Here is a 27,951-nt window from a genome sequence, read left to right as displayed (position 1 = left end):
GTGGGTGGTCTGGAGAAACATACTTATATAAATGTGTGTAATAATGTTTATGCATGTATATAATCCTATGTATAATATGAATTTGTGTATCATTGACATTTTGCTTTTATGTTATCTGTATATTATTCTTTGTCTGTCTTGTCTATTTAGATTTATAAGTTTGTGCAAAGACTGTGTCTTCCTAACTATTAGTACAGTTCTTAGCATAATGAGGCCTTGAATCTAGTTGAGGTCTTTGAGCGTTACCACAATACAAATAATTATCATCAGTGACAAAGACCTATGTGATCTAGCTATTTCAGTGACTGCCTCTACCCTTTCAGACCTTTGGCAGCACCTGCATCCCTCCAGAACTGTGCCAAGAGTGATATTTTGAAGGGAATGGGATTAGGGCCCCACTTGATAGCAGGCCCTCACTTCTGAAGCTCACTTGGGTAGCGTTGTAGGATGTTGTTCAGGTTTTTCCACTAGCTGTCAACTTCAGAAGTCCTTGGCAAGGTTTCTCCCTGTCTCCTGTAAAATTGCAGGTCTGCAGGGGCTCACAAAGGTATTTGTGTCCTCTATTTATGAAATGTTTTTGCTTTGAATTGAAACCCTGTGAAGTACACCCATATGTTATGGTGATATCTGTGATTATTGGTATAGTAAATTGGTATTTTTGTAGGTTCAAGAAGACCTTCACCAGCTTAAGGACAAACTGACAAGCATCAACCTTGAACAAAATGGAAAGGGTGTGGATGTTTGCGTTCTTGAAACAGCCATTGAAAGAACTGAAAATGGGCTGAGGGTAAGTAGAGCCATTGCTAAAACAGAATCGGAAGAGCTTGCCGGTAGTGAAATCCGTGTCAGTAATTCATTGTAAATACATGGGTCTAAATAGTTGCCTCTGTCTGTATTCCATTTCTGAATAGCAAACAATAGGATGCACCAAGCATTGTATTTCAGAGCCATAATTGCACTTTTTGGGTGGTCAAAGTCAACTGACCTTGTGGTTTATGAAGTTACCCAAGATGTGCTATAATCACCCCCAAATGTCCAGCCTATCATTCCTTTTCAAGTAATTAGTAGAACTAGAATGTTAAGTTAATTGAGCTAAGTGAATAGGCTGAGTGTCCCTAACTCCCCTGTAATAATCTAAACTTGACTTTTTTCTCTAACAGAAAAATGCTGAGAATTATTTAAATGCTATAAATAGAAGTGTGTTGACTATCCCCTATACTGATGAAAAAGAAATGTATTCAGAAGAGCTCCCCAAATGGCAAGTAAAACCATTTTCATTTTTATTGTGGAAACTAATGCAAGTAAATACTGTAAAAAGTTAACTTTTGCATTCAAATGGGGCAGCCCTTAAGAGTGAACTTTATATATTCCTACCAATGGAAGAAGACAGGAAAAAAAATTTATAATACAGACTCCTCTAAAGGGAATTGAAGCAGCTGAGTATTTAAGCCATCAGTTGAAATACTTACTCTGGACAAGGTTAATAGATGAGTGCTGTCTTCTAATTCCAGAATCACATGCCTTGAGAAATACCTTGCATTGTTAAAATGGTATTAATTCATGGATTGCTCTTCTGTATTATATAAAATGTTGAAGAACAATATAAAAACAAAATGCAGTTCCACATAGGTATATCAAGCTTTTCTGCTAACTTGTGTAACTACTATTTTTGGTGTTTCGGATATTCATGAATTTTAGTAAAACTACAGTAGCCAACCAGATAGAGGCAGTACAAGATTTATAGGTAAAACCAAAACAAGTCTTGTCACTTTCATTATTTCTCTTTCTTTCCAAACTAGGAGGCTTCCTCTTGGTGCTCCTCAGAAGCAGTTTATTTTTCCACGGGTGCCTGTTAAACCTCTGAGTGCTCAGCCGTACGGCAGATCAGAGCCACATATTTCTCTGGGTTCACAGGTCTGAAATAACATATTACTACTTGGACATATAGACCCTAAGTAAATGTTGTAGGCTAGGGTCAAAAAGCTTATCAAGAATGCCTTGGGTCTGAGTCAGTTAAATATATGAAATTGCTTAGCAATAATTCATGTAATTTATGTTCTCCTAGCCCTCTTGTTCCAAACGCCAAACAGATTCACTTTAGGCTAGTGTGGCCATTTGGTGGCTCAGGGTTTTAGAAAATTCTCAAAAGAATGAGCACTCCTCAGAGATGGGAGGCCCTTCTCCTGGCTTCAGAGCAAGGCAAGGTCTTGGCCGAAGAGGACATCAAAACCCTCAGGGAAGCCTCTAAAACGAGGCTGTTGAAGTCCAAGAAAATGCCTTCCTTTTTTTCTTTCCATAGTGACATCAGAGATATTCTTATGGAATCCTGAAACAAGTCAGCTGCTTGTTCTGCTCTAAGTCTTCAATCCTCCAAACACTTACGCATGTGCTTAACTTTATTACTCTGAGTAGTCTCTTTGAAATCAATGGCATCAATGTTAAGCATATGTGTAAGTGTTTGGAGGATTGGGGCCTAAAGTGGTGCCCTTTTTACTTAAGAGATGCCACAAGCCCTGGGGAACTCTTCTATGCGTATATATGGTGATTACCTCTGCAGAAAAGTCCGCTCTCCCTCTGGAAATCTGACATATGGCTGTTTTTTGCAAGCAGAATTTTTACAAAAGCATTTTGATTTTTTTCCCAAAAGTAATGGTTTTTGAAAATCTTTTAATTAACATTTTTGTTTCATTCTGAGTTGTCAATTTTGATTGGTCAGTTTAGTCACATAGTGGTAATTTAAAAAAAAAAAAGAGTTTTGAAAACAAAAGAAGTTAGATTTATCAGAATAAAGCCTCTGAAATTTTCACTAATTTTAAAGTTTTTTTGACTGGCTCTAGTCAGCATGGGTTGGCTGAATAGCATCCTTTGGCTTGCTTCCTAGTTATCTGGTATAATTCAGAGTTCTCAGGCTTATTTTGAATTAATTTTTCAAGTTAGGGAAGCGTCGAATGGGCTGAGAGAGCAGGCTGTTGGTAGGGAGAAACTCTGTTGGGTGCCAGAACCCTAACAACAAAGTAGGGAACGGGGCTTCTTGCAGCAATGAAACAAGGATCAGCCATTCAGATTTCATACTGCTGGATCCCTTTGCAGAAAATCAGTGTAGAAATTAAGACTAAAATTTCCCTTGTCACTGTAAATTGAGAAAATTTGATCTAGAAATCTTCGAGACCATGAATATGGAACTCCATGAGGCCCTGTTTAAAGAGGGATTATACAGATTACAACTGAACTTTAATTCTCCTAGTTTCTTTGTTTTTTGAGATACAACCTTAACATTAGTTTAATATGTCTGTCTGCACTAAAGGATAGAAACAGAACACCCACAAGACCATGCAATTTGGAATGGAGAAAAGTGCTGATGCAGAAAATGCTTTTTAGAATCTTTTTGGAAACAAAATACAGTTTCCAAAAAAGGTTCCAACACTCTGCTGTATGAAGATACTTGTGTCATGGAAAAATTATCAAAGGCCCACTAGTGTATAATCGGAGTATAATCCACGGTCTTTCAACTATTACATGCACGGATGAACTTAACTTAGAGCAGGACACACACTACGCCCTCCCTGACTTTCCCTTGGGAGGCGTTGGAGCCCCATTGTCCTTCCATTTCTGATATCTATGACATCTGCTTAAAAATGCATATCCGTGGACACACAAGATAGCCCTAATTTCCCATTATAAAGTAAATGACAAGCAGTGCTGTTTTGCCAGCTGTTCTACATGCATGGCATGCTAACATAAAAGCTTTTATTATTAAATAGTTGTAAAATCCAGCTGGGAAATTACCACCTATAATTCCCCACTTTCTGTCTTTTAAGGTAGGTAATCCCCAGTTGCAACTATAAACTCTTTTTCCACATTAAAAACAATGCAAGGTGAAGAGTTATCCGTTGTTGAGGGTACTTAAGCATCTACAGGCCTAGTTTATTTAACCTGTTGCTTAGTGGAATCAAGTTTCAAACATATTGTAGATTCTGAATGAAAGAAATAGTTCATATAGCATTATATGGTTTGCGGTCAGTAGCAGACGGTGTGATAGTAGATATGGAGCATAAGTTGTGCTTGCAGTAGTTAGCAGAAAACAAGATTGTAATCAAATTAACATAGGCTATATTTTCACATACAGATTGTTAGAATTCTTGCCATATGCCAAATAGTCTGGCCACAGATGTGCTAGTATACTCTTGAAATTATTATTTACACACAGGTACGGTATTTCTGAATCCGCAACAGCAGGATGAGATTGTGCTAGCCCAGATAATATGGAAAATCAGGATGCATTGTCACCATTTTAGTTCTTGCTTGTTGTAATTGGGTTTGTTCTTCCTGTGAAGAGAGACTTATGTACACATCTCCCACTAGGATTAATTGCGGTTGTCTCTTAAATCCCCTGTACAACAATGGTAGAGAAGACTTTAGTGTCTGTGTAGCTGAGTAGTTCAGTTCACGCTTATTTAGAAAATATGCTGGGTTGAAAAGACCTGAACATATCTGTTTGGGTTTTTTTTCCCAAAAATTGTTTTACTTGTGGCATCCTAAAGATGTAATGGGGGTTCCCTGTTTTCTCCTTAGTAACAATGGGAGTTATAAAGGTAAATGAAGAAAATAGACTCTCTAGTACTGTCAACTAGGTGCAAACTGCCTATTGTTAGGAATGAGAATTGGTTCAAACTGGACCAATATATATTTTTGTTTCAAAGACTAGTATGGTATAGTCAGCTTGCAGGGTGAAGTTCATCCCTGAACACTGGGCCATGTGCCATTTAAGTCCTCAAAATAGGCCTTATGTACTGGAAAGGATTTATTGGCCCTCCATATGGGACATGTATGAAGTGACATTTGTACTGAAATAGACTGAGACTTGAATTATTCCCCTGGATTGTAATGTACAAACGAGATAGTTCTGTGGATGGTGAACCAGTGTGTAGAAGGGAGAAATACACAGAACCTCCAGTAGCATGGAGGCCATTCACAGCTGATCCACAGCTTGATGGGCGTGCAGACACATCTACGCTGCTCTTGCTTGTCATTTTCTATCTATCTGTTAGTACGGGGGCCTGTAAGGTACTTCCCAGTTATCCTGACCAGAGCCAGTGACACCAGGTGGGATGCCCCATCTTTTCCCTATTGGCAGTACATTTGTAGGGTTTGCCACTAGGTTATTTGCTCATTGTACTTGTGTAACATGCTAGTTGTTCTGCCCATCATATATCCCCTTTTTGTTCTGCACCATGATAATAGAAGCTGGAGATAGAGGTGATAGAAGTTATCCAGTCTATCTCCCTGCAAACGTAGGATTATTCCCAACAGTACATTTACATTTATAATGTAGCTTTCATCGGCTCTCTTTATTGAGCATTTCATTTCTCATTATCCTGTGTGGAATTTGCCACTGGGAGATTTATCATTTTACTGTCAGCCTGTGACTGGGGAGTTTACACTGTGAGTTGTCTCTTGTTTTTAATTGAGACCGTCTTCAGAAAGAAACCATTGTATCTTTCTTTCCAACCCTTGTTTAATAGCACAAGCAGTTTCCTTCTTGTATAGCAGTATGATGTGGTAATAAAATAACTACCCCCAAATCATGGTTCAGGTGAAAAATGAACTTTCTGCCTCTGTACAGCCATCTAAGTAAAAGAGTAGTTGGTGTGGATAATAACTTTTGTTTTTGCAAACCGAAGTCTGACAGTCACGTTTGATATGTTTGCTTGTAATTACTTTCAAAAGAAGAGGATATAAAGGTCAGATAAATTCAAACATGTTTAGTTCTTCAATAAATTAAACAAATTGAAATCTTTTATTAATAGTTTTAAGATACCTGCAAAATGATCTCTTAAACTTGCATCCAAATTTATTTGTTTTTCAAAAATTGACATCCCCTTAAAACCTTTTATTCTAACTTGATAGAAATAGCAGTGATAAGTTCTTGTCTATAACTACATTATATATTTAGATAGCTATCTTGAGGATGCACTTTTCCATTCCCATAAGTAGATTACAGGAGTTATGACCACAGAGAGCTGATGTAAATTGATGTAGCTCTGTTGACTTCATTGGAGATAAGTCTATTTACGCCAGCTGAGAACGTTTCTCCATTCATCAGTTGGTGAATAAACCCATATCTGTGCAAAGCAATTTAGCCATGTTACTTCAGTGGAACTATTGGAAGATGTTACTACTCTTGATAGTGATCCAGATGTTTTGCTCTGACTTTCAGTACAATTAAAACACATACACCATGGTAAATGCAAATATTTTCACAGTGATAATTTTACTTTATGCAGCGCTCCTTTTAGTTTTTTTTTACAAAAATTGTATGCATTAGATTCATTTTAAAATGAAATTATTAGGAAAGTGTCTTTACATGTTTTCTATCCTTTAGGATTGCCTTCCATACTAATTATTATGTGCAAAACAGCTGGATCCATTCCACACAAATGAAACAGGACATTAAAAAAATCTCTTGTTACTTACTTGTTACTATACTGATTATTTATTTTCTCCTTTACTTATTAAGCAAATGCTCTACCTGCACTGAGCCAATGGGCTGTAACTGATCCAAGTAAGCTGTTCTGGCCCATAAGGTCAATGATCCCGGAATTTAAAAATCTCTGGCAAGCTTAGCTATGATGGATGAAAGAAACCATTACTGTAAATTATGTCAGCAATGCACATTTAACCCCTTCCCATAATCAGAGTGCATATTGCTACATCCAGTTAATATGGGCCTGATTCAGCAAAGTGCTTCAGCATTTGCTTAAGGAGAGAAAATCATCAAGGAGAAAACAGATTTTTATGTCCAAAAATCCTGACTTGCTTTCTATCCTGAACTGAACTTATTTATACTTACATACTCCCAAGTACAACTGAGTACGTTAAGGACTGATCTTGCACCCATTGAAATTAATAGGAAAATTCCCTGTGAGGGAGGAAAGCGTGGGGAGATTTGGTCCAATTGTGAGTTTCAGGGTGTATTTTAATCCTCACCTCTAAATTTCTTTGTTTTCTATATGGTAATTTACAATATATTTTTTTATTCAGCTACAGAAATTCAAGTGTTGCTTGTGCCTGTAACTGATCTTAGTATTAGATATTTGCTGCATCTCTTGCATACCTTTTACTAAATCGGAGTATGGTTTTATAGTGCTGGAATCCCTTATGGTGTTTGCAAGCCTCGTCTGGAGTTTACCTTTAGTGGCCTCCAAATGACCAGAGTGAGAGCATACTTTACCTGTTTAGCCATAGTACATACAGAGTTCATTAGCTTCATCTTTTCTGTGGATGGTGACAAGTAAATCCCAGGCTGGATTTTTAGTGCCTTCATCCTCACTGGATTATTTATTTATTTTCATTCAGAATATTTCCTTTTGGTAAAATAGAGTAGATGTCCATTTGTAGCTTCAATGATGGAAATTACATACAACCTACGTATGATGTGTAGTGCTGAAACTTACAGGACATGTGAAATAAGTAGATCCAACAGAGTCTGGTGGAATGACATTTATAAATAGCTATTTTGACCCTCTCCTGTGCTATTTGTAAAGAGCTATGTAAATAGCTCTTTTGTGTCAATCATCAAATGAACTAATCACAAATATATTTTTTCATAATTTGTCCAGTTCAATGAATTCTTGAATCACATTAATCAATTTATTTGAAATTTTCTCCCCATTGATTGATTGATTTGATTGATGAGCAATGTTTTTCATTATTCAATCACTCTTGTTTTTAAACATTCTAGTTTATGTAGTAAATCTATTTTGAGAGTATGCATAGATTCTTTTTATTTCTTTGTTTCAGCACAAGCTTGCAATGAATGTGAAAATTATGTATGACTCAGGACACACCAGTAATAGAGTTCTTTTAAAACAGAACTATGGAATCAGTTTGCCACTTATTAATAAGAGAAAATCAGCTCCTGTAAGTAACTTGTTTCAGAGTCCTTTTTATCAATATTGACCTTATTTTTAGTTTAGGCTTTCATATTGAAATGTTTTACATGAGTATATCTCACCCTTTTCTCTCTTTTTTTTTTTTTTTTTTTTTTTTTTGAACTTCATAAGTATTCCTAAAATCATTTTAACAGGGTAACAATGCTGTCAAACACAGAGTTACAGTAGCACTCAGTTTAAAGTAACAGGGCCTTGATCATGCAAAGACTTGAGCACATGCTTATCTTTACACACTGTGAGTAGTCCAATTAAAGTCTGAGTAAAGTTTAATCCTTTGCAAGTTTGGGGTTGATGAAACTTTGGGCCTGCTCTAAAGCCCATTGAAGGAAATAGAAAGACTCCCATTGGTTTTAATGGACTTTGGATCGGTTCCTTTAAGGAACTGTGAAGGAATCAATTCTGTATTATGCCCTCAGAAACTTGAAAATAAACAATGAATTAAAAAAGATTATGAAAAATGCACATACAGTCCTTGATACTTTGGTGTTATATTCTTAATTGACATTTCTTCAAAAGTAATCCTAACAACAAAACACTATAATTCCAGAGATAAGTGTCACTGAACTAACAAAGAAAGGCTCCTTTAATTAAACTAGGGAATCAGAGAATTTTAAAATCCATATCTTGATGAAGTCTAAGGTTTGAAATAAAAAAGAATCCAGAAATACAATGAACTAATTATATAGACTTACGTTTTAGAAAAATTCCTAGAGTAATATTATAGTTTCCTTCACATAAATTGCAATCAAATCCCTTTAGATGCTAATAAACTAGTTATAATTCAGAGCTGTAAAATTATAGTAGGTAGGGTATGCATTCAAAACATTTCTCTTCCGCTGATGACCTTTCAAATATCAACAAATCAAATGTTTACTGTATTTCACAATTTTGTTACCAAAAAAGAAAAAAGATAGCAAGATCATACTTTGCACATGCGATTTCTGTTGTCAAGAATACATTACCTGTGGTGTGCAAAATGCCCGCTCAGATACATTTATATAAATTATAGCACCTTGATACTATGATGGCAGTGTCTTTGAAATATTATAATAGATTATTTGGAATGTTTTGGAAGACTAGAATTCTCTTCAATATTGTCTTTGTATCTTTATGTGAGATTGAGTTTTTATAATATGACCAGGCGCAGTGGGGCTATATTCCACAGGTTTTCTTCCTTCAGAGGAAACATATTGGAGGAGAGGGAGAGAGAGAAAAGATGTCATAAGCTATGTCATTGCTTCTGTTGGGAAGGATAGACTTGTGAAAGCAGAGGTATTGATTATACAAAGAATCAACAATAGACTCTGAGCTCTGTTAAACAATTTGGGTAGGGCTCAACATGGCTACCTAGGTCTTTGTTTTCTCGGAGCATGGTTTCAAAGTAACATATCCCTCCCATCTAATTTGTGTAACTTGAGCAACATAAATTATCAAAAAAATTCAGTTTTCAAAGCATTCTGTTTAGCCGAGATAGTTCTGTGCATGCTGAGCTGCAAAGGCTCTGAGACTTCATTTTCAGTGGGCTTGATCCAGTTCCCGTTGAGGACAATAGGAAGATTCTTTAGTGGAAGTTGTGTCAAATCCAAAGGCTGCTTACTCCATCTCTGTAGACAGGAAAAAAAATAAACTAAAACCGCTTTGAGCAGCTGGATGCAAGCACCTCGCCACTGACCTAAGGCTTCGGCCACATTTAAACCTGCCCTCTTACTGGATGAAAATGGACATTTGGAAAAGAAGTTGCACAATTGTGTGTGACTAAATTTTGACTCACAAATTTCTGCACCTTCTCCACTGTCCTTTTTAAATAAATGAATAAGCATTAACATGGTATTTTCCACAAATGTTGCTCTTATATTTATTATGCACAAACTTACAACTCCAAAGATCAATTACTCTCACAATTTTGATTCAGCGGTATGGACCACAGGGAAGCACGTGCCCTATGATCTCATACAAAGCACTCTTACAATTCAATTTATGTAATAGATGCATCATGCAGCAAGTCCTATGCCATACAAGGCATTCTAGGGTGTTTGGTTTTAAACAACATAAGCAGCATCTATGAATGGCACAGTTGTGGGCTGACACTTATAAAAATGATTTTTGAATGCCGTTGCCCAGACTAGGAGGTGATTTGTCTAACCTTGTGATATAGAGTTAATTAGAAAAAAACCATCATGGCTAATAGCATTTTAAAACCACTCTAAAACACTTGCACAGAGGAATATTATTCTGCTGCAGAGAGTCATGTGTTTTACCACTTTCACTGAAACATGTACTGATCAGAGAAAACATCTTAATGTTGACTTAAATTACAAACAATCTAAATTAGGGAAGCTATTTGATAGAGCTTCTTAGTAATTGTTAGTATGTATATGGTATATGGTTTTATATATAAAAATATGGCAGTAAGATGGACTGAATAACCAAACAGGTATTTTCCATCTTCAGGATTCTTTGATAACGCTACTTAACCGGTAACCTTTTAAAAGTGTTTGTTGTTTGTTGTTTGTTGTTTTTTAATCTCAGGAAGTACTTTGTTTCATTGAGTTTTCTTTTTTAGGAAGATGTTTCAGTTGCTAGTGAAACTTAATGCCAACAGTTTGAAAGCAGGAAGATTTTCATGGATTTTTTTCAAAATAGGCCTTATAGGGCATGTCTACACTGCAATAAATGGCTGGACAGATCAGATGACTTGGGCTCAAGAAGCTATAAAATTGCAGCGTAGATTTCTTATCACAGTGCAGACATACATACCCATAGTGGGATTGTGGTTACAATGTTATCCATAAGTGTTAACTATAATGAAACAAGTTATTATTGCTGCTCCATAATTAAAATAAGATACATAATTGCAGTGCTGGGACTGAAACTAGGGTCCTCTAGCTTTAAAAATAACGACCTCTACCACTTTAGGTACAGAACGACCTCAATTAGAAAAACCCTTATTATCTTTAAGATGTAACCAGCCAATAGAGGACAACATGCCTGTACATACATAGTTCCGGAACTTGCGCCCACTTAAGTCAATGGCAAAAGAACTCCCATTAAAATAAATGGGAGTTGGATTTGGACCAAAAGTGTCCGCAACAAAAAATGATCATGATTTTTCTTAATTGTAACCTATTTTCTTCAACGGTAGCCAGCACGTGAGTGTGCAAGGAAAGTTAACAATTTGGAAGGTTTGAAGGGATATTAACAAACCGGTTTTGAAGTAAAGGGAGACAAAAGATATTAGACAAATCAGTTTCAAATCAGGATATAATTTTTTTTAGTGACTTGAAACTTTAAAACAGTTTGACAAATTTTCTTCAAACTGTAGAAACCTTGTTCTCTGAAAGAAGAGTAAATGTGTCAAATTTCCAAGTCAGGAGCTGATACTGGATTTTTATGATGAAAGCCAAGTACAAGCTTTAACTATGGAGCAGCTACTGCCTGTCCCTAGTTTGGTCATTGTGTTGCCTCAACTTCTGTTTGTCTAATCAGCACTGGCACTCTTCCTCTATCATAGCATTCCATACATATCTAAAACCAAGCAAAGATTATAGTCCCATTTTAAACAATATAGTTATTTTGGGCATCACATTATTTGCCAAATACATTCTGGACAACAAATGAAAAATGATGAGGAAATAAACATTAAGAAAACACACTTCCCATGGAGCATCTAGCAAAACAAAATGCTGATCTGAACCTACTGCAAAAATAACTCTGACTAACTGCTGTGACCTAAAAGAGATTCACAACCGTACTTTCAGTTTTTGTAGAATTGCTGTGCTGCTATAGAGTTATGTTGGCACTTTGGTCCCAGTTTCCATCTAAATAAATATATAATGTAATGTAAACTTAGAAGCTTTTAATTTATTCATGAGGTATAATTTTATACTATGATGATTTCTAGTTTTTATAAGTCGCATCATATTCTTTGTTTTTCATTGACTTACTCCAATTGCAGCTGTATCAGTCACCATATCATTATTCACTCTTTCACCCGGTGTGTGTGTGTGTGTGTTGGTGCTGATTACATACTTTCTCACTAAAAGCATATATATTTCCAAAATTGTAAAATAATGCTAAGTATAGCTAATTCTTTTAATTTCACATGATTAGAAGAATGAGCAGAAGAAAGAAAGGAACAAAAGGCTTCAAAACCCACGTGTATTTTAAGCCCATGCATGTGACAACAATTACAGTCCAAACATAATTTGGCATTGGTAGCAGAATTAGATTTAAACAAATTGATTTTACATGATAATAATTCCAAATGAGCTTGTTGCATTTGTAAACCATCCCAAGAAACACATGAATTGTTGCCACTAAAAATAAAAAAAGGTATAATTGGTGAGATGGAGTTAACTTAACAGATGACTATAGTCAGCATCCTTTCAACCTAGAAATGGGAATGTGAAGGTCACCCCCATCTCAGATGACAAACAGAGAACATTTTGTTGGTAAACAAATTAATCTTTTGAAAGGTCACCATTTGTTTTAAGTTTTTATCCAGTTCTTGTCATCTGGAATAGGAGATTGACTGTCATTTTGCAAGGCAGGGTGCAGTCGGAGCCATCGAAGCTGCTTCTGTACATATCAGCATTCCTTGAGAAAACTCAGTGCCTGATTGTGATGCTATGGGCTGCTGGTTTACAGCTGTCTCCGGACAAGAATGGAGGCCCACCCCTGAATTCCAATAAGATGGGCCTGCATATTCTGCCTGGTGTCAGCTGGCCCTTTGCCCACAAGTAAAATGTATTGTAGTTCAAGCCAGCAATTATCTCTCTTACTTCCTTCTGTGCTGCTTCTGTTCTCTTTTTCAAAAAACAGATGTGGTATTCACCGAAGTTCTGCATCTATTCTCTTTCACACCTGCTATGGCAGAATTTTGACAGAGGTATATTTTGGGAAAGCTAGCAGTAAGCCATCAGCTAGCATTTCTTTGATAATAGTTTAAAGGAACAGTGCTGATTTTTCAGGTAAAAAGAGTACAGAGCTATCTTTAGAGGACCCAAAGGAAATTCAGAATGTCTGCTGTATTATTATGAAGAAGCCCTAGCAGTTCCATATTTAAAGTTGTGTTGGGCTGTCTACTTAAAACAGAGTTTATATCTCCCTTTATACATGAACGTTCTTGTTTATCACCTATAATCTACACTAGAGTGTGTACATTGGAATAAAAATGGCAGACTCGAATTTTTGAGATCATTTTCAAACCCTGACATCTCAGAATTTCAGCAGACAAACCTCTTGAAAAATCATTCATGTGTGACATTTTTATACACAGTTGCACTTTTTTTGGGCACTATCACATTACAATGGCTTTAGTGAAGTCAATGCAAGTTTGGATTCCAGATGGCACTTCATGGTGAATAGAGGAGCAGAATGAGGTCATTTGAAAACAATTTTTAAAATTACGATTATTTAGCTCGTTTGTCTTAATGGCTTTTTTTTTTTTAAAACCATGGAGACTGATGGCTTAGATCTAGCTTCACAAAGAGCTTCTATTCTCCAGTGTTGTCCCTCTAACTCCACTGCTCAGCACATACATACCCACTCAGAAAAACTGTCAACTTAGAGGCCAAGTTTTTAAGACTCCACATCCTAACAGTGCAAACCATAAAAACACCTGTGAAATAGGTAAAGTTACTCAGCACCCTGTCATTGGTTTTTCAGAATTTGAATTAACTTCATTCCATCACTCATAGCCCATGTATCTCTATCCTCCTCCTGAACAGCAGGCCCACTTGATCACCAGCCATGCATATACATATGTTTTGATTATTAACATAGAATCTCTATGGTTTCATAAATTACAATGCATGTGCCTTAGTATAGTGGTATGGTGTCAGATTTCAAACAGTGGCTGCAAGATATGTTTTTCTGTAACGTTTAGGGAAACGTGTGTTAATGGGTGATGTGTGGTGTTTGTGATTATAGTAAATCTGATGGATTAATTTTTAATGAGGAAATTACAGGATCGGGTGGGGTTAGTAAACTTAAAAAAAAAAATTACATGGAAATTTAAATTGTCCTCTGAAGAATTACTAGGCCTGTTCTTCACTCTACTAGTGTAAATTTGGTGCGATGGAGTAGAAAGGCAGGCCCATTGTGTCAGGTGTGGAGAGAAAATTCACAGCCAAAATCTCTGCTTGCATTCCTCCATTAAGCTCAGTTGATTTACACCAGTAGAGAATTTGGCTCGGAATCATTAAAGTGTGAAACCGACAAATTTGAGCCATGCCTTAGGTGCAGATTTCAATGCAGCCTTAACTATCAAGTCACTACAGAGGCCTTGGTGCGTATGTGTTGTCGTTCTCCCTAAATACGGCTATTTTGTAATGAAGGAAATAAATAGTGAACAAATGGGAAAATACTTGCTGCATTAAAACAAATACTCCATTTAAAATGAAGCAATGAAAAATACTGCGTAGAGCAGGACAGTTGTAACCACAAAAGAAACACACTTTTAAAAGGCTAATAGAGTTGTTTTTCTTGTGTCCCAGGTTAATTACACACAAAAGTATTTTTTCATCTGAAGTGCTTATGAAACACACTCCAGGCATATTATGCAGAACAAATCTTAGCCTGCACTACAAATGAAGTGCTCGCTCCTAGTCTCTGAAAACTGTACTTTAAAAGCACACTGTCTGCTGACTCCATAAAAATATACTTGCTGAATCATAATGTTTGTAACATACTTTACTTGAAGATATTACTCACAGAGGAGCATCTCTTAAATTCTAATCAACTCTTTTAAACTATTTAGAGCTCAATTATAGCTCTTCTAAGCCTGAGTTGTGTTGTGGAGGGAGGAGGTGAAGTGCCTACAGGTATTAGGCCTGATTCTGCTGCCTGGTCATTTAGACCTGTGCAACCAGGCTGTAAAACATGGAGAAATAAGAATGGTAGAGTTTTACACTCTGTACAGTTGTAAATGACTGTTCAATGTGCAAGGTAGTGAAGAATAAGGCACATTATACCATTGAAAACACTCTGCAGGCCTTCAGAGAGTATGGGAATGAGTCTCACTTACCTGTACAACAGGTGTAACCAATGCTTTTACAGATCTCCCTTCCCCAGTCCAACCAGTGAGGTGTGCAGGACAGATGGTGGCCTTGCCTGGAACATCCTCTCTAGTATCACCAGCCAGCTACCTACTTCCATTTGCATTTCCCAGCACTGGACGTCAGGTTGCTGGGGGACATGCTCCCTGTGCCTTCTTTCTCTGTAGTGCACCTACATCATAGGAGACGTTATTTAGCCCTTCATACGTAATTAAAACACACAACTCTGACCATCAGTGTATCTGTTCCCTCTTTAACCTATTCATCTGATGTATGTTGAGAGGCTAATTGTTCTATAGAAAGCCTGACTTCCCAAGACCAGTTTAATAAACAAGCCAAGCTCTTATGGGGCCTACTTTTATGGGCACATATAGCACATTTTGGATGCTACTGCAATACAAATAATAAATAATACGAATTTTGGGGGACTAGATGGCACAGTGACTTGGTACAGTCACCTTTTAACTCTGGAGAAACTCCATTGAAAGCTTGTTTGAAGTATGAAATCATACAGCACTGAATAATAAAAATAATAAATCATAGTAATAGTAAACTGCACATGGACCCTTTCTTCACTATGGACTATCTTTCTATTTATTAATTATACATAGTTATTATTTTTAAGCTATTATTTTTTAAACTGGCCAAAACTCAGTTAAAGGAAAATAACTAGTATCTTAAAACATACTTGCCACTTTCTGCTTTCACTTACTCCTGGCCAGCCCCATTGATGTCATACAGAATAAAGGATAGGGGAGGGCATTTGAAGCAAAGAGCATAAAATGCGTTTGTGGTGAGGGGAGGCTGTGATGGAAAAGCAAGAGGGTTATTAAAAAGAGGTGTGCTGGGCTGGATAGAATTTTCCTGATTAAGAATTCTGGGTCAATTCAACTCAGGTTGCTCCGATATAACAACTTCATTGCAGTGGGGTTGCTCAGTGTAAAGGAGAGCATAAATTACCCCACTGTTTGACATGCAGAGAGTTACATCTACCCTGTTAGTTGGCACCTGCCTTTTAGTTTACAGAAATTTAATTCCACCTATTTGCTTCCTTGCCTCACTCCTCAATTTCCTCCTCCAGAAACAAATCTAGGCTTCTCTTGAACTCATACTCTCTGTTTCAATTGCTTTCCTTTGTATCTTATTCCATACATTTACTGACACACACACGGTGCACACGACTGCCTATCATGAAAAATCTACTCAGATTTAAACTGAGGGTAAATCTGGCCAGCAGTAAAAATCAATGCTACCTTACAGATATAGCACAAGATTGCAATGGTCTGAAAAGAGAGCCACTATATAATTAAATCCTATTCTTTTACTATATACTTTATTGTGTCCCCACGTGCAGGGAAACAAAACAACTCACTGTTGGCAAGATTTAAGGCAGTGGGAGGGGGAAGCATAGCTGTAACCCTTTTCTTCAATATCAACCCATTTATAATCCTGGCTGGTGTAAAGCTAATCTTTGCTGCATTTCTCATTGCTATACTCTTGGAATATAATGAAGTAAAGATTCATACCTCTAGTTCCCTTAGAGTGTGATGTTTCATAATAGCCGCAACCAAAAATGTGCATCTGTTACTGCCCCAAAAAATCTTTATTGTAATGAAGCATGCATGCTATTCAGTCTCTTTGGTGTCTGCTGCGGGCAATGCTATTGTATGAATTAGGATGGAGAAATTATAAATGGTGTATTTCGATCTCTCTCCATTTCCTAGTTGGAAATATAAACAGATCTTCAAAATGGCCTATCCCTTTTTATAACGTTGATTACTTTTATTATTATTTTGTGTTACAATAGTGCCCAAATCAAGACCAGGGCCTCATTGTGTTAAGTGCTGTACACACACATAATCATAATAACAGTTATTAACACTTAGCTCTTGTAATGCTCTTCATCGGTGGAGCCAAAAGTGCTTTACAAAGGAAGGAAGTCTCATTATCCCCACTTTACAGGTTGCCCAGGCAACCTTAATTCTGGCATTTTGTATCTTTTGAGTACTTGACTGTGCTACCTAAATAATGTTCTTGTGATGCAATTGTGTGTGTGTGTATTCCAAAGCTTTTAAAACAGTGAACTGAAAAAACAGAAATTCCATCATGTGGCATCACATGGTTCAGCGGCAGGGTTGGAACTTTTAATTCAAGCTCTCTCGCTTGAAATAATGGAGTAACTGATAGCAGTAGTACATGATCATATTCTGTGTGGACCAGCACTGTGGAAGGCTGTGTGTGAGAGACTTAGGCAGTGGATTTCATGGACCTTTGCTGACAGCAGAGGAATGGTGAAACTCAGGGCTCTTGGGTTCCATTCCAGGCTGTGGAGGGCAGTGTGCTCAAAAAAAGTTTGACCCTCTTCTTTCCCTTCCCCTCCAGCCTGTGCCTCTCCTATCCCTTCCCCACATCTGCCTCTTAGTTCCAGTCCCATTCTCCTCACCTAGCCAGTCCCCATCTCAACTCCTCAGGCGTCTGATCTCAGTCCCAAATTCTTTGTCCAGCAAGTCCTAATCTCACCCCTCTGGAATACCTGACCCAGTCTTCCCGCTCCCAGTCTCCTTGTGCAGCCATTCCTAGTTCCCTCTAGTCTCCCAGTGCTTTGTCCCCGGTCTCCTTGCTCAGCCAGCCCCAATCTTCCCTAAGCCCCATCTCCTCAACCAATCTCAATCTCCATCCTCCTTCCCCATGGCTCCAACCCATGCATTTACCTCCCTGGCTTAAAGTCCCAGACTCCCCTCATCTCCCATTGCCCAGCCCATACATCTGCCTCTGCCCCTGCCCTTGAACTCCTAGTCTCACTTTCCCTCTCTGCTTTCCACCCTCCAGTTCTGTCCTCACCACCACCATTCCCATCCAGCTCCCTGTCTTAATCTACTCCCCTATCTCCCGTTGCAGGTCTGGCTCTTGTCCACTTCATTCAGATCAGATAGCTTCCTCCACCATGCTACCTGGGCCCACCAGGGAGGTCATTGAAAGCACTGGAGAGACAGGCTCCCCATTCTCAATTCAGATGCCTAACCCAGAGCTACTATTGCAGGGAAAGTCCTGTTTAGCCCCTGATTGGAACATGCCAGTTTGGATGGCATCTCTAGGGAATGAAGCGGCTGAAATCTAAGAAATCACTCTTGAGCATGTGTAAACTGATTTTTCAAAGGCTTATAATTTGGCCAAATTTTGGTGGATTTTCTCAGGGACAGCAAAAGACTACGGAAACAAACATCAGCTCCTGGATAAATTTCAAGTTCCTTCTCCAAAATATGGGAGCACTAGACCTTTTCAAAGAAAAGGTCACCAAAATTTTTCAACGTGGGCAAAACAAAGCATTTTTTTTCATAGCCTCGTTCTAAGAAATGGCTGAATCATTTGGGCTGAAATTTTTCAAAAAAATTCAACCTGAAGCAGATGCTATGCATGGAAAATTTCAACCCAAACGGTTGAAGTCTGGCAAAGATATAAGCAACTGAAAAAAAGGTTTTTAATGGAAAGTGTTGGGCAACCTGAATAATAGGTGGTGCTACCTGCCCTGCCTATAATAAAACATCGGAAATCTCTTCTAGTGATTTGTCTAGCCATTATCAGTGAGCAATTTACCAGAGGCTTCACGGTCGTAGTTGGTTTTAAGGAGGACAGGATAACGATCTTGCAAATATTAGAATAATTGATTCTGAAGACCAGATTTTCAGCACTTTCCTCCAGTTTTATGTGTGAAATGAATTGTGTGAAAAGCAAGCTTTGTTTGCCTTTGAACAGCCATTTATACGCGTAACTTGGTTAGTTGAACATTCAGTGGGCTGAAAATGTGTCCCTGAATTCTCTTGTGGAGTCTGCGCCCTTTGCTTCTATCCTTCACAAAAGCTCCACACTCCTACAACCCTTCTGTCTAGACATAAGGAAAGTTGAATGAATCCATCCTTACCGATTCTAAAATCAGCTCCAGAGAGAGTTATAGTAGGCACTGACCCCCGGCATACTGGAAAGGGAGGGAGGGAGGAAGACGTGTGTCTCTTTTGTAGCAGCATATTGTACAACCACTAGGCCAAGATTCACATTTCATTTGCCCTCAACCTGCTGAGTAGAGCAGCACTGTGGTTAGCATTTTCCTCTCTTTCATATGTAAACTCAGGGGCTGTACTGTATGACTAGAGAATTGCTAACACATAGTTCCTATTTTTAAGAAAGGGAAAAAAAAGTGATCTGGATAACTACAGGCCTGTTAGTTTGACCTCAGTAGTATGCAAGGTCTTGGAAAAAAATTTGAAAAAGAAAGTAGTTAAGGACACCGAAGTTAGCGGTAATTGGGATAAAATACAACATGGCTTTACAAAAGGTAGATCATGCCAGACCAGCCTGATCTCCTTTTCTGAGAAGATAACAGATTTTTTAGACAAAGGGAATGCAGTGGATCTAATTTACCTAGATTTCAGTAAGGCATCTGTTACACTTCCACATGGGGAATTATTAGTTAAATTGGAAAAGATGGGGATTAATATGAAGATTGAAAGGTGGATAAAGAACTGGAGGGAAGTTACTAGTGCAGTTCCTCAGGGATCAGTCTTGGGACCAATCTTATTTAACCTCTTTATTACTGACCTTGGCACAAAAAGTGGGAATGTGCTAAAAATTTTTGTAGATTACACAAAGTTGGGAGGTATTGCCAATACAGAGAAGGATTGGGATATCATACAGGAAGATCTGGATGACCTAGTAAACTGGAGTATTAGAAATAGGATTAAATTTAATAGTGGAAAGTGCAAGGTCATGCATTTAGGGACTAATAACAAGAGTTTGTGTGATAAGCTGGGAACACATCAGTTGGAAGTGACAGAGGAGGAGAAGGTCCTGGGCGTATTGGATGACTATGAGCCGCCAATGTGATGTGGCCTTGAAAAAAGCTAATGTCATCCTTGGATGCATCAGATGCAGTATTTCCAGTAGAAAAAGGGAGGTGTTAGTACCGTTATACAAGGCGCTGGTGAGACCTCATCTGGAATACTATGTGCAGTTCTGGTCCCCCATGTTTAAGAAAGATGAATTAAAACTGGAACAGGTGCAGAGAAGGGCTACTAGGATGATCCCAGGAATGGAAAATCTGACTTATGAGAGGAGACTCAAAGAGCTTGGCTTATTTAGCCTAACCAAACGAAGGCTGAGGGGAGATATGATTGCTTTCTATAAATACATCAGAGGGATAAATACCAGGGAGGGAGAGGAATTATTTAAGTTAAGCACCAATGTGGACACAAGAACTAATGGATATAAACTGGCCATCAGGAAGTTTAGACTTGAAATTAGATGCAGGTTTCTAATCATCAGAGGAGTGAAGTTCCGGAATAGCCTTCCAAGGGGAGCAGTGGGGGCAAAAAACCTAGCTGGCTTCAAAACTGAGCTTGATAAATTTATGGAGGGGATGGTATGATGGGATAGCCTAGTTTGGCAATTGACTGATCTTTGACTACTCGTGGTAGGTATGCCAATGGCCTGTGAAGGGATGTTAGATGGGGTGGATTCTGAGTTATTACAGAGAATTCTTTCTTAGGTGTCTGGCTGGTGAGTCTTGCCCACATGCTCCGGATTTAACTGATCGCCATATTTGGGTTCAGGAAGGAATTTTCCTGCAGGGTAGATTGGCAAAGGCTCTGGGGGTGTTTCACCTTCCTCTGCGTATGGGGCACGACTTACTTGCTGATGGATTCTCTGTACCTTAAAGTCTTTAAACCATCATTTGAGGACTTTAATAACTCACTCATAGGTTAGAGCAGGGGTATCAAACTCATTTGCTATGGCGGGCCAGATTTGAATTAAATGTACTTCAAGTGGGCCATACATACTATAAATCGAAATACTAGGCACAACCATTTTTATGTAGTATTGTATTTTATTTACTAGATATCAGCGAAAAACTGCAGTAAATTCACTTCTACAACTACTACTATTTTACGATTAAAAGAATCTATCAATGATTAAGAATTATAGTACTGCGCGATGCCCCAAGACCACACTGTCCCTCTCCCGCCTTTTGGGATTACACAGATCTCCTGGCAGCGCGCGCGGCCACGATGTCTCGCGGCGTTGTACTCTCTGGTGGCGTCGCGCGCTGTCGTGAGATCTCGCAGCATTGTATGCTCTGGCAGCAGCGCCTGGCGCAGCGAGATGTCGCAACAGTGCACGGTGCCGCCAGGGGCTGGACCAAAAAGGTTGGTGTGCCGTATCCGGCCCGCGGGCCAGATGTTTGACACCCCTGGGTTATATGTTTATTACAGGAGAGGGTGGGTGAGGTTCTATGGCCTGAGTTGTGCAGGAGGTCAGACTAGATGATCATATTGTTCCCTTCTGACCTTAGAGTCTATGGGTCTATCAGTTATGTCATTGGTAAACTTAACAAGTTTGTATCTGGAATCTTCATCGATGCCATTTGTCACAAATGAGTCAAGCCTAAGAGCGGCCTGTTAATGTTCACAGCACTCTGCTTTCACTTTTCTTGGCTTTATATATTGCTGCATTTTAACTTGGATCCCAGAAACTTTTGACTTCAGAAGCAACCTGTCAGGGGTTCTTTGTCAAAGGCTTTCTGGAAATCTAGATAAACTATGTTGTACGCCTCAAAACTGTCAGGCTTGCCTTTTACTTCTCCACCAATAAGAAGAAATTGAATCTGCTATTCGGAAACATTGCAGCAGATTTTTCGAACAGTTGTATGAAGCATTGTCAGATTAAAACAGATTAGAAAGCACTTTCTTTCTCTCCTTCCCTCTTTCAGCATTGCAGCTATTTGCTGTGACATTTTTCGTGTGACCAAAGATGTGATCGTTAAATCCTGAAGATAATTGTCAGATCTGTGGTTAGATATCAGGCCCAACTCATGTTGTCTTTCTCTCTGTGTGTGCCAGTTATAATCTTGGCCTCTGAGCTTGCTTGTTCAGTTTTGAATGTGCAGAAGTGAGCAAGCATCTGTTTTATGGTCACAAGTCAGGATATTTTTGATGTTTAATAGCACAGAGTAAGTACATGCCTACAGTCGCATGCACAATATCAGAGGCTTATTTGATCCTCTCTCTGAACTCTCATTTACTTCAGTGGGATTGGTGCACACAGAATGGCAACATCCGGCCCATAGTGTATATCAATATGCATCTTTAGCCAGTGAGAAACTGAAAATGTGTACCATATCTGAAGAAGAGAGAGGCAAAATGTTAAGTGATGATATTGAGTATATGTGTGTATACAGCTGTGTAAGGTTATAAAATCTGTTCTTTCCCCTGTGCAATGCTCCATACGTGGGATACTAATTATAATAGCTATAATCTCATTACCATGTGAGGATTATGTGTGTGTGACATGGTGCTTCACACTGGCACTTAGAAGATGCAGGTTTTACCTTGAAAGTACCTCAGAGTCAGTCATCCTATAATAGTTACTGTTCACTGATTACAAATAGTTACATATACCGTAAATCCACTAATATTCTGTGCAGTAAATTTGCTTAGGATTTATTTACATATTTCCAACTACTAACTCCTGCTTCCTTTCCTTTCCAGTACACGGTATGTGTACATGTTTCCTGTATTCAAAGCCTGCTCTGCCAAGAGATACTATGTTTATAATATAGTCATTAAAATTGAGCAAAGTCCTTGCAGTTCCTTTATTAACTAGTACACTGTCTTTGTGTAGCAGAAATTGCAAGACGTTGATTGGATTTAATTAACTTTATTTTAAATTATATACACTAATGACAGTAGACAATAGTGCAGCATGTTCATAAGCAGTAAAAATCAGTGCCCGTACTGTTACATTATTAAACCTTAATGAAACTGTTCATAGCAGAAATTGTATTTATTATTTAGCTTTATGCAAGTAGAAAACTGAGTTCTTTGCAAAGCCAGGAATGTTGTTTGCTAAAGGAACATTCTGTCTGTTCTTAGGTATGCACTCAGAAGATAGTGAAAGGCCCGACAGTTGGTAACCTCTCGGCTTTGCCTGCCTCTCATCAAATGGATGCTCGCTTACCTATATTAGAAAGGGATGCAAGGAAAGGTCAGTCATAGATGCCTACTCATGTGGTTTTTAAGCCCACAGGATGAAGTACTGAGCTCTAGGGAGGCAACGTTGTCTGCTGGGAATCAAGATCTCATGGGATCTGCCTTGTGCAAGTTACTTAGCATCTCTGGGCTCAGATTCTCCATTTTATAGACTGGCACAATATCTGCCTCATGGGAACATTATTTAATGTTTGTAATGTTCATTGAGATTTTTTTGATAAGTGAACTGAAAAGCATCATCAGTAAAGGGTAAGGGCCAAATCCAGACTGCTTATCCCATGAATGGATATATGGGAAAAGAGCTTGTCAGTTAGAGAACCTTAAGGAACAACTGTTGTACTCTATGCCAGGCTTCCCCAAAGCCAACAGAGTTTATTCTCAGCTGGTCTCTGAACCTAGAGCTCCCAAGAGTGAGTGAAGGGACAAGTCGATATATTTAGCACATGCATTCTCTAAGCCAGTGATTCACTTCTTGCACAGACTTTTGTTGCTTCAGGAAAGAAAAATCTGTGTTTGAGGGAGGCTTTCTATATGATTGCACCAAGATCAGAATGCCATGATGAATGCCTGTTCAAAATTATTCAAAATAATTGAAAGGGCCTGACGTTGCCCCACCCTGTAACTAGAGCTGCGTTTGGATTATTTAGAGAACGAATCAAATTGATTGTAATAATTCCATAGCCACAATTACAGTGTAATTTACAAGTGTTTCTTTTCAATAGTTCTACCGCATGTACCTCAAGCCTGCCATTTCACAAATATATAATTCCTATTTATCATACTGCACCAGTACAGTGTATTTAATTTATATGTCACTGTTTATAGGCAGAGTTTGCCTTCCTTGGATTTTGATTTATCATAAAATGAACACCACTTCTCCTCTAGTTCCAGTTGGCTTGAGGAAGAATTCATTAAAACAATTGAAAAGGTTTGTTTTAATCTCCATCTAATTTCTTTCTTTACGATTAGTGATTGACACCACTTTGTCTTTGATGATTGGGGAAAGAATAGCTACAAAGGCTTTTAAGAGGATGAAACATTTTTCTTTAGGTAACCTGAGATGCTCCATGTAACTTTATAAAACAAGAAATTAAATATACATTGTTCAGTGATGTTTTCATTTTCAAGGTATTCTGAATCTAATTGAGCGAAGGCTAATTCCAACAGCAGCAAAGATTACACTTGAGTCACCTCCTGTTTTACCCAAAGCAGCTCCTCTCCATGAATTTCACAAACAGCACAAGAAGCCAGTTGTAGGTAAGGATAAAAGGTTGATAATACTAATCAATCAAATCCTGAACTCCTGTTTCCTCTTAAGAGAGCTGCTGAGGCAGTGAACTCAGAGCCAGGTTTTTAAAGATATTTAGACATCTAACAATGCAGATAGGTGTCTACCAGGATTTTCAAAAGCATCCAGACCCCTAACTCCCATAGATTTTGATTGGGGCCAAATCCAGGCTGCTTATCCAATGTATGGATATATTGGAAAAGAGCTTGCCAGTTGGGGAACCATGGGACACTACTATTGTGCCCTACTCCAGGCTCCCCCAGAGTTTATACTCAGATGCTCTCTGAAGCTGGAGTGCCAGAGGTTTTCAGTGGGAGTTCGGCACCAGGACACTCCTGAAAATCCCACTAGTCACTTATCTGCATCTGTAGCTGCCTATATACCTTTGAAATCTGGCCCTCAGTGCTTAGTAGTGAGTAAACCTCATAATTCAACTGTGATTTATGCTAGCTGATTGGGAGTTGACATTGCCAAGACACTGGAAGAAGCTGCATCCGGTTATCTCACCTGGAGGACAATCATAGTGTTACTCAATGGAGGAGTGCTACCAAAGTACACCAGACCTGAATGTGGAATACAGAATCTACTCAAATCTATTATTCTCTTGCTGCTTAAATCCATGTAAAAAGGCTGAGGTCCCTATGACAGGAATGGCTCAGACAGCAGTTGCTTTGGATTTGAAAGGCGTCATAATGGACCAAAAGATAAAACAAGGGGCCATGAGTTATCGTGGTGGTGGCATGAAATCACATGGAGTAAAAGTGACAAGCATTTCAGGAGTGATATAGTATATTGATTAGGTGCTTTAGTATATCATGGAAAGTGGATATACTGTTGGCTGGTACACTGGCTTTAGAAAACGTATATTAAAAATTGCTGTGGTTTCCTGTAACCTGATCCCAGAATCTGTGATAACGAATTTGTGATTGTCTTTCAGTCTGTTAAGCTTTTATTAGCATTTGATGACAAAGTCATATCATTAGTACTTTCCTTCCAAAAATATTACTGGCTTTGTCAAAACTTAATATTTTGATTACCTCTTTTGAAAAGAGCAACCTATTTGGACATCAAAGCAAAGTAATATAGCTTCTGGGCCAGTTTCTACTGGTGAAATTGCACTTTATTTTTATTATATGGTATTTCTTTTTAGCAATAAAACTTTGCATTGCATTGTTCCATTGGTACAGGAGGGATTGGTAGCAAGGTGGACTTTGCTGGCACAGACATCTTCATCTTTCCAGACTCACAGAGAGGTCCTGATGTCACTTATTCCTCAAAAAAAGGTAGCATTGCTCCACCTCCATCAAGCAGCTCCATGGCTTCAGCTAAGAAATCAAAGCGAGTATGGACACAACCAGCTCAAGGGCTGGAGTTGATAAATTGCACTTCTCCTCAGCCAAAGGTATTTAGGTACTGATGATGAGATTTTATCAGCTAGATATTTCAGTATTGTCTTCATTAAAGATTATTTAAGACATGATCCTGCACCGCCTGAATCAGGCAATTAGGGCCTAATGCAGAGCTAACTAAAGTAAATAGAAAGATGTCCTCTAGTGCCAGTTTGCTAAAGTGTTTCTCCTATAATTTTTGCCTTGTTCATATAGGCAAACAGAATGTCTCACATGCAACAATAGGAGAGTTTGAGCCTAAGTGACTGACTTCTGTTATTACTTGATGTTTGATGATTGTTCTTGGCATCTGTGCATAAAGACATTTCCTTCCCTTTACATGCACCTGAATTTATAGTGTTGCATACCAATCGGGGCTTGGGGTTTTGGTTGGTCTTTTAAGTCTGATAGGATTCAGAAGTGATGAGTCTTGCTGAGTAGCTTTGGGAGATGAGAATATTGCCCCTGCTCTGTGTGTAGGAATGGATGTTCTCCATTCCCTTGGGAGTCCCATAGGAATGGATGTTCTCCATTCTCTCCATCTTATGAATGAGAAAACAATGCTGTAAGGCTGTTGTCAGATACATCATGCACATTATGGGATTAGTTGACGGTATCAGAGTTACCATAAAGCTTTATTTCATATATGACAAGATCAAACATCATTCCCATGAGCAATTAATATACTTCTATAAAAATGTTAATAGTCTTGAGTGACCTAAGGTACTTTTCTGGTAATAAGCACTTTTCTGTGCTTATGACATGTATATGTTAAATCAATATGAGGAATACATTTCTGGATCCATAATTTCCCACAGTTGTGTGGTAAATGATAAAATGGTAGTATGTCTTGACCAGCCATTTAAAAGCAGCTGCAATTTAATCTGTGGCTGTGCTCTTTTTCCACAGAGCCCACATATGATGCCTCCTCAGCCCTTACAGAATTCATTTTTGGATTATGATATAACTATTTACAATGGCATTATAGATCATAAGGCTCCAGACTTCCTGTCATTCAAGCAGCACTATTGTTTATCCTGGGGAAATATTCTTTCTTTCTTGGAACATGTTGAGACGCTTCTCAAGGACTATGCCGTACCATTGGCTATAATAAAGAGTAAGAAGTTGATGGAGCTCATATCAGACTTTGAACTTAACCAGAGGCCAACTAGAGATGACCTTCTTTCAGTGATAAAGAACCGAACAACTGTGAAAAGGATCTTAAATCAAGCTGGCCAGAGATACAAAGGGCAACGTGGTACTGAAATGGCTGCCACAAAGATCCAAGCAACATGGAGGCGCTATCAAGCCAGAAAAGCCTACATCCATTTCAGGAAGCAGCAGTGGGCATCAGGTGTGATTGCCATTTCTTGGCTCTTGCATAATCACGTGGCACGTGTAAAAAAGACCCTGAAGGAATCACGTCAGAGACACCTGGAGAATTTTTACATCAGGGCCAAGGTGTGCAGTGCTGCCAGCTGCTACGGCAGCACTTCTTTTCTAAACATCTCTTGCTTGAGTAATCGCAATAAGCTGTTTCAATTTTTTTCCCTTTAACCATACACTTGTCCGAGCATCATATTTCATCCTTCATCAACGATCCAGCCTTCGTAGCTGCAAAATCTGTTGCAATTTTTCTATGGAAAATGTCCCTTCACTTTTACTTTAGTAGTTCTGTCAGAAAATCAATGTTTTAACTGCATTACCTCAGCTCCCTATATATACCTTGTGGCAGTAAATTGGCTGGAAAAAAAATCCCTCTGTTGTCTACATTGCTGTCACCACTTTGTCAGAAAGTATTTAAGTTTGTAGACAGCCTTTTAATTAGTGCTCACAATTTCATTTATGTTTGCTTTCTTTTTTTTTTTCATTCATATTCTGTTAATTAAGTGAGCAGCCTCTAATCTTCCCCTGCCAGTAGCTTCATGTAGCCACCTAATTAAATTAATTGGGGAAGATGTTTTAAGTATGTAATTAAATCAATTAATATAATTTATGCCTGGCTAAACTGTACAGTGGAAAAACAGCTGAAGTTTGACTAGATGAATCCACTACAGCTTCCTGTCACTGATCAATGCTCTTCTTGATTTTTAGCATCTGGCAGCCAACTGGAATCGCATCAGGACCTCCAGGAGGACTATTATCCATATCCCATCATTAGGTATAACACTTTTGCCTGCAAATCTATCAGCAACCTCTATTACCCACCACATTATGACTCCTTGA

General features: G+C 38.4%; 1 protein-coding gene across 1 annotated transcript; it reads left to right on the top strand.

The window, feature by feature from the left end:
- Nucleotides 1-670: 670 nt before the first annotated feature.
- On the top strand, nucleotides 671-27,951 carry LOC137158274 (IQ domain-containing protein H-like). Its single transcript, XM_067556059.1, has 9 exons — nucleotides 671-787; nucleotides 1,161-1,258; nucleotides 1,800-1,914; nucleotides 7,801-7,920; nucleotides 22,933-23,044; nucleotides 24,178-24,306; nucleotides 25,525-25,739; nucleotides 26,635-27,186; nucleotides 27,820-27,951. Exons 2-9 carry the CDS (start codon nucleotides 1,233-1,235, stop codon nucleotides 27,949-27,951), a joined length of 1,401 nt encoding a protein of 466 aa, XP_067412160.1. The 5' UTR covers nucleotides 671-787; nucleotides 1,161-1,232.

This window comes from Emydura macquarii, unplaced genomic scaffold (assembly GCF_026122565.2).
Source record: "Emydura macquarii macquarii isolate MOO-44397 ecotype Brisbane River unplaced genomic scaffold, CSIRO-AGI_Emac_v2 contig_1644, whole genome shotgun sequence".
In the NCBI taxonomy this organism is placed as follows: domain Eukaryota; kingdom Metazoa; phylum Chordata; order Testudines; family Chelidae; genus Emydura; species Emydura macquarii.
Note: the sequence above shows the minus strand (reverse complement) of the source record. Positions and strands in the feature narration are given on the sequence as shown.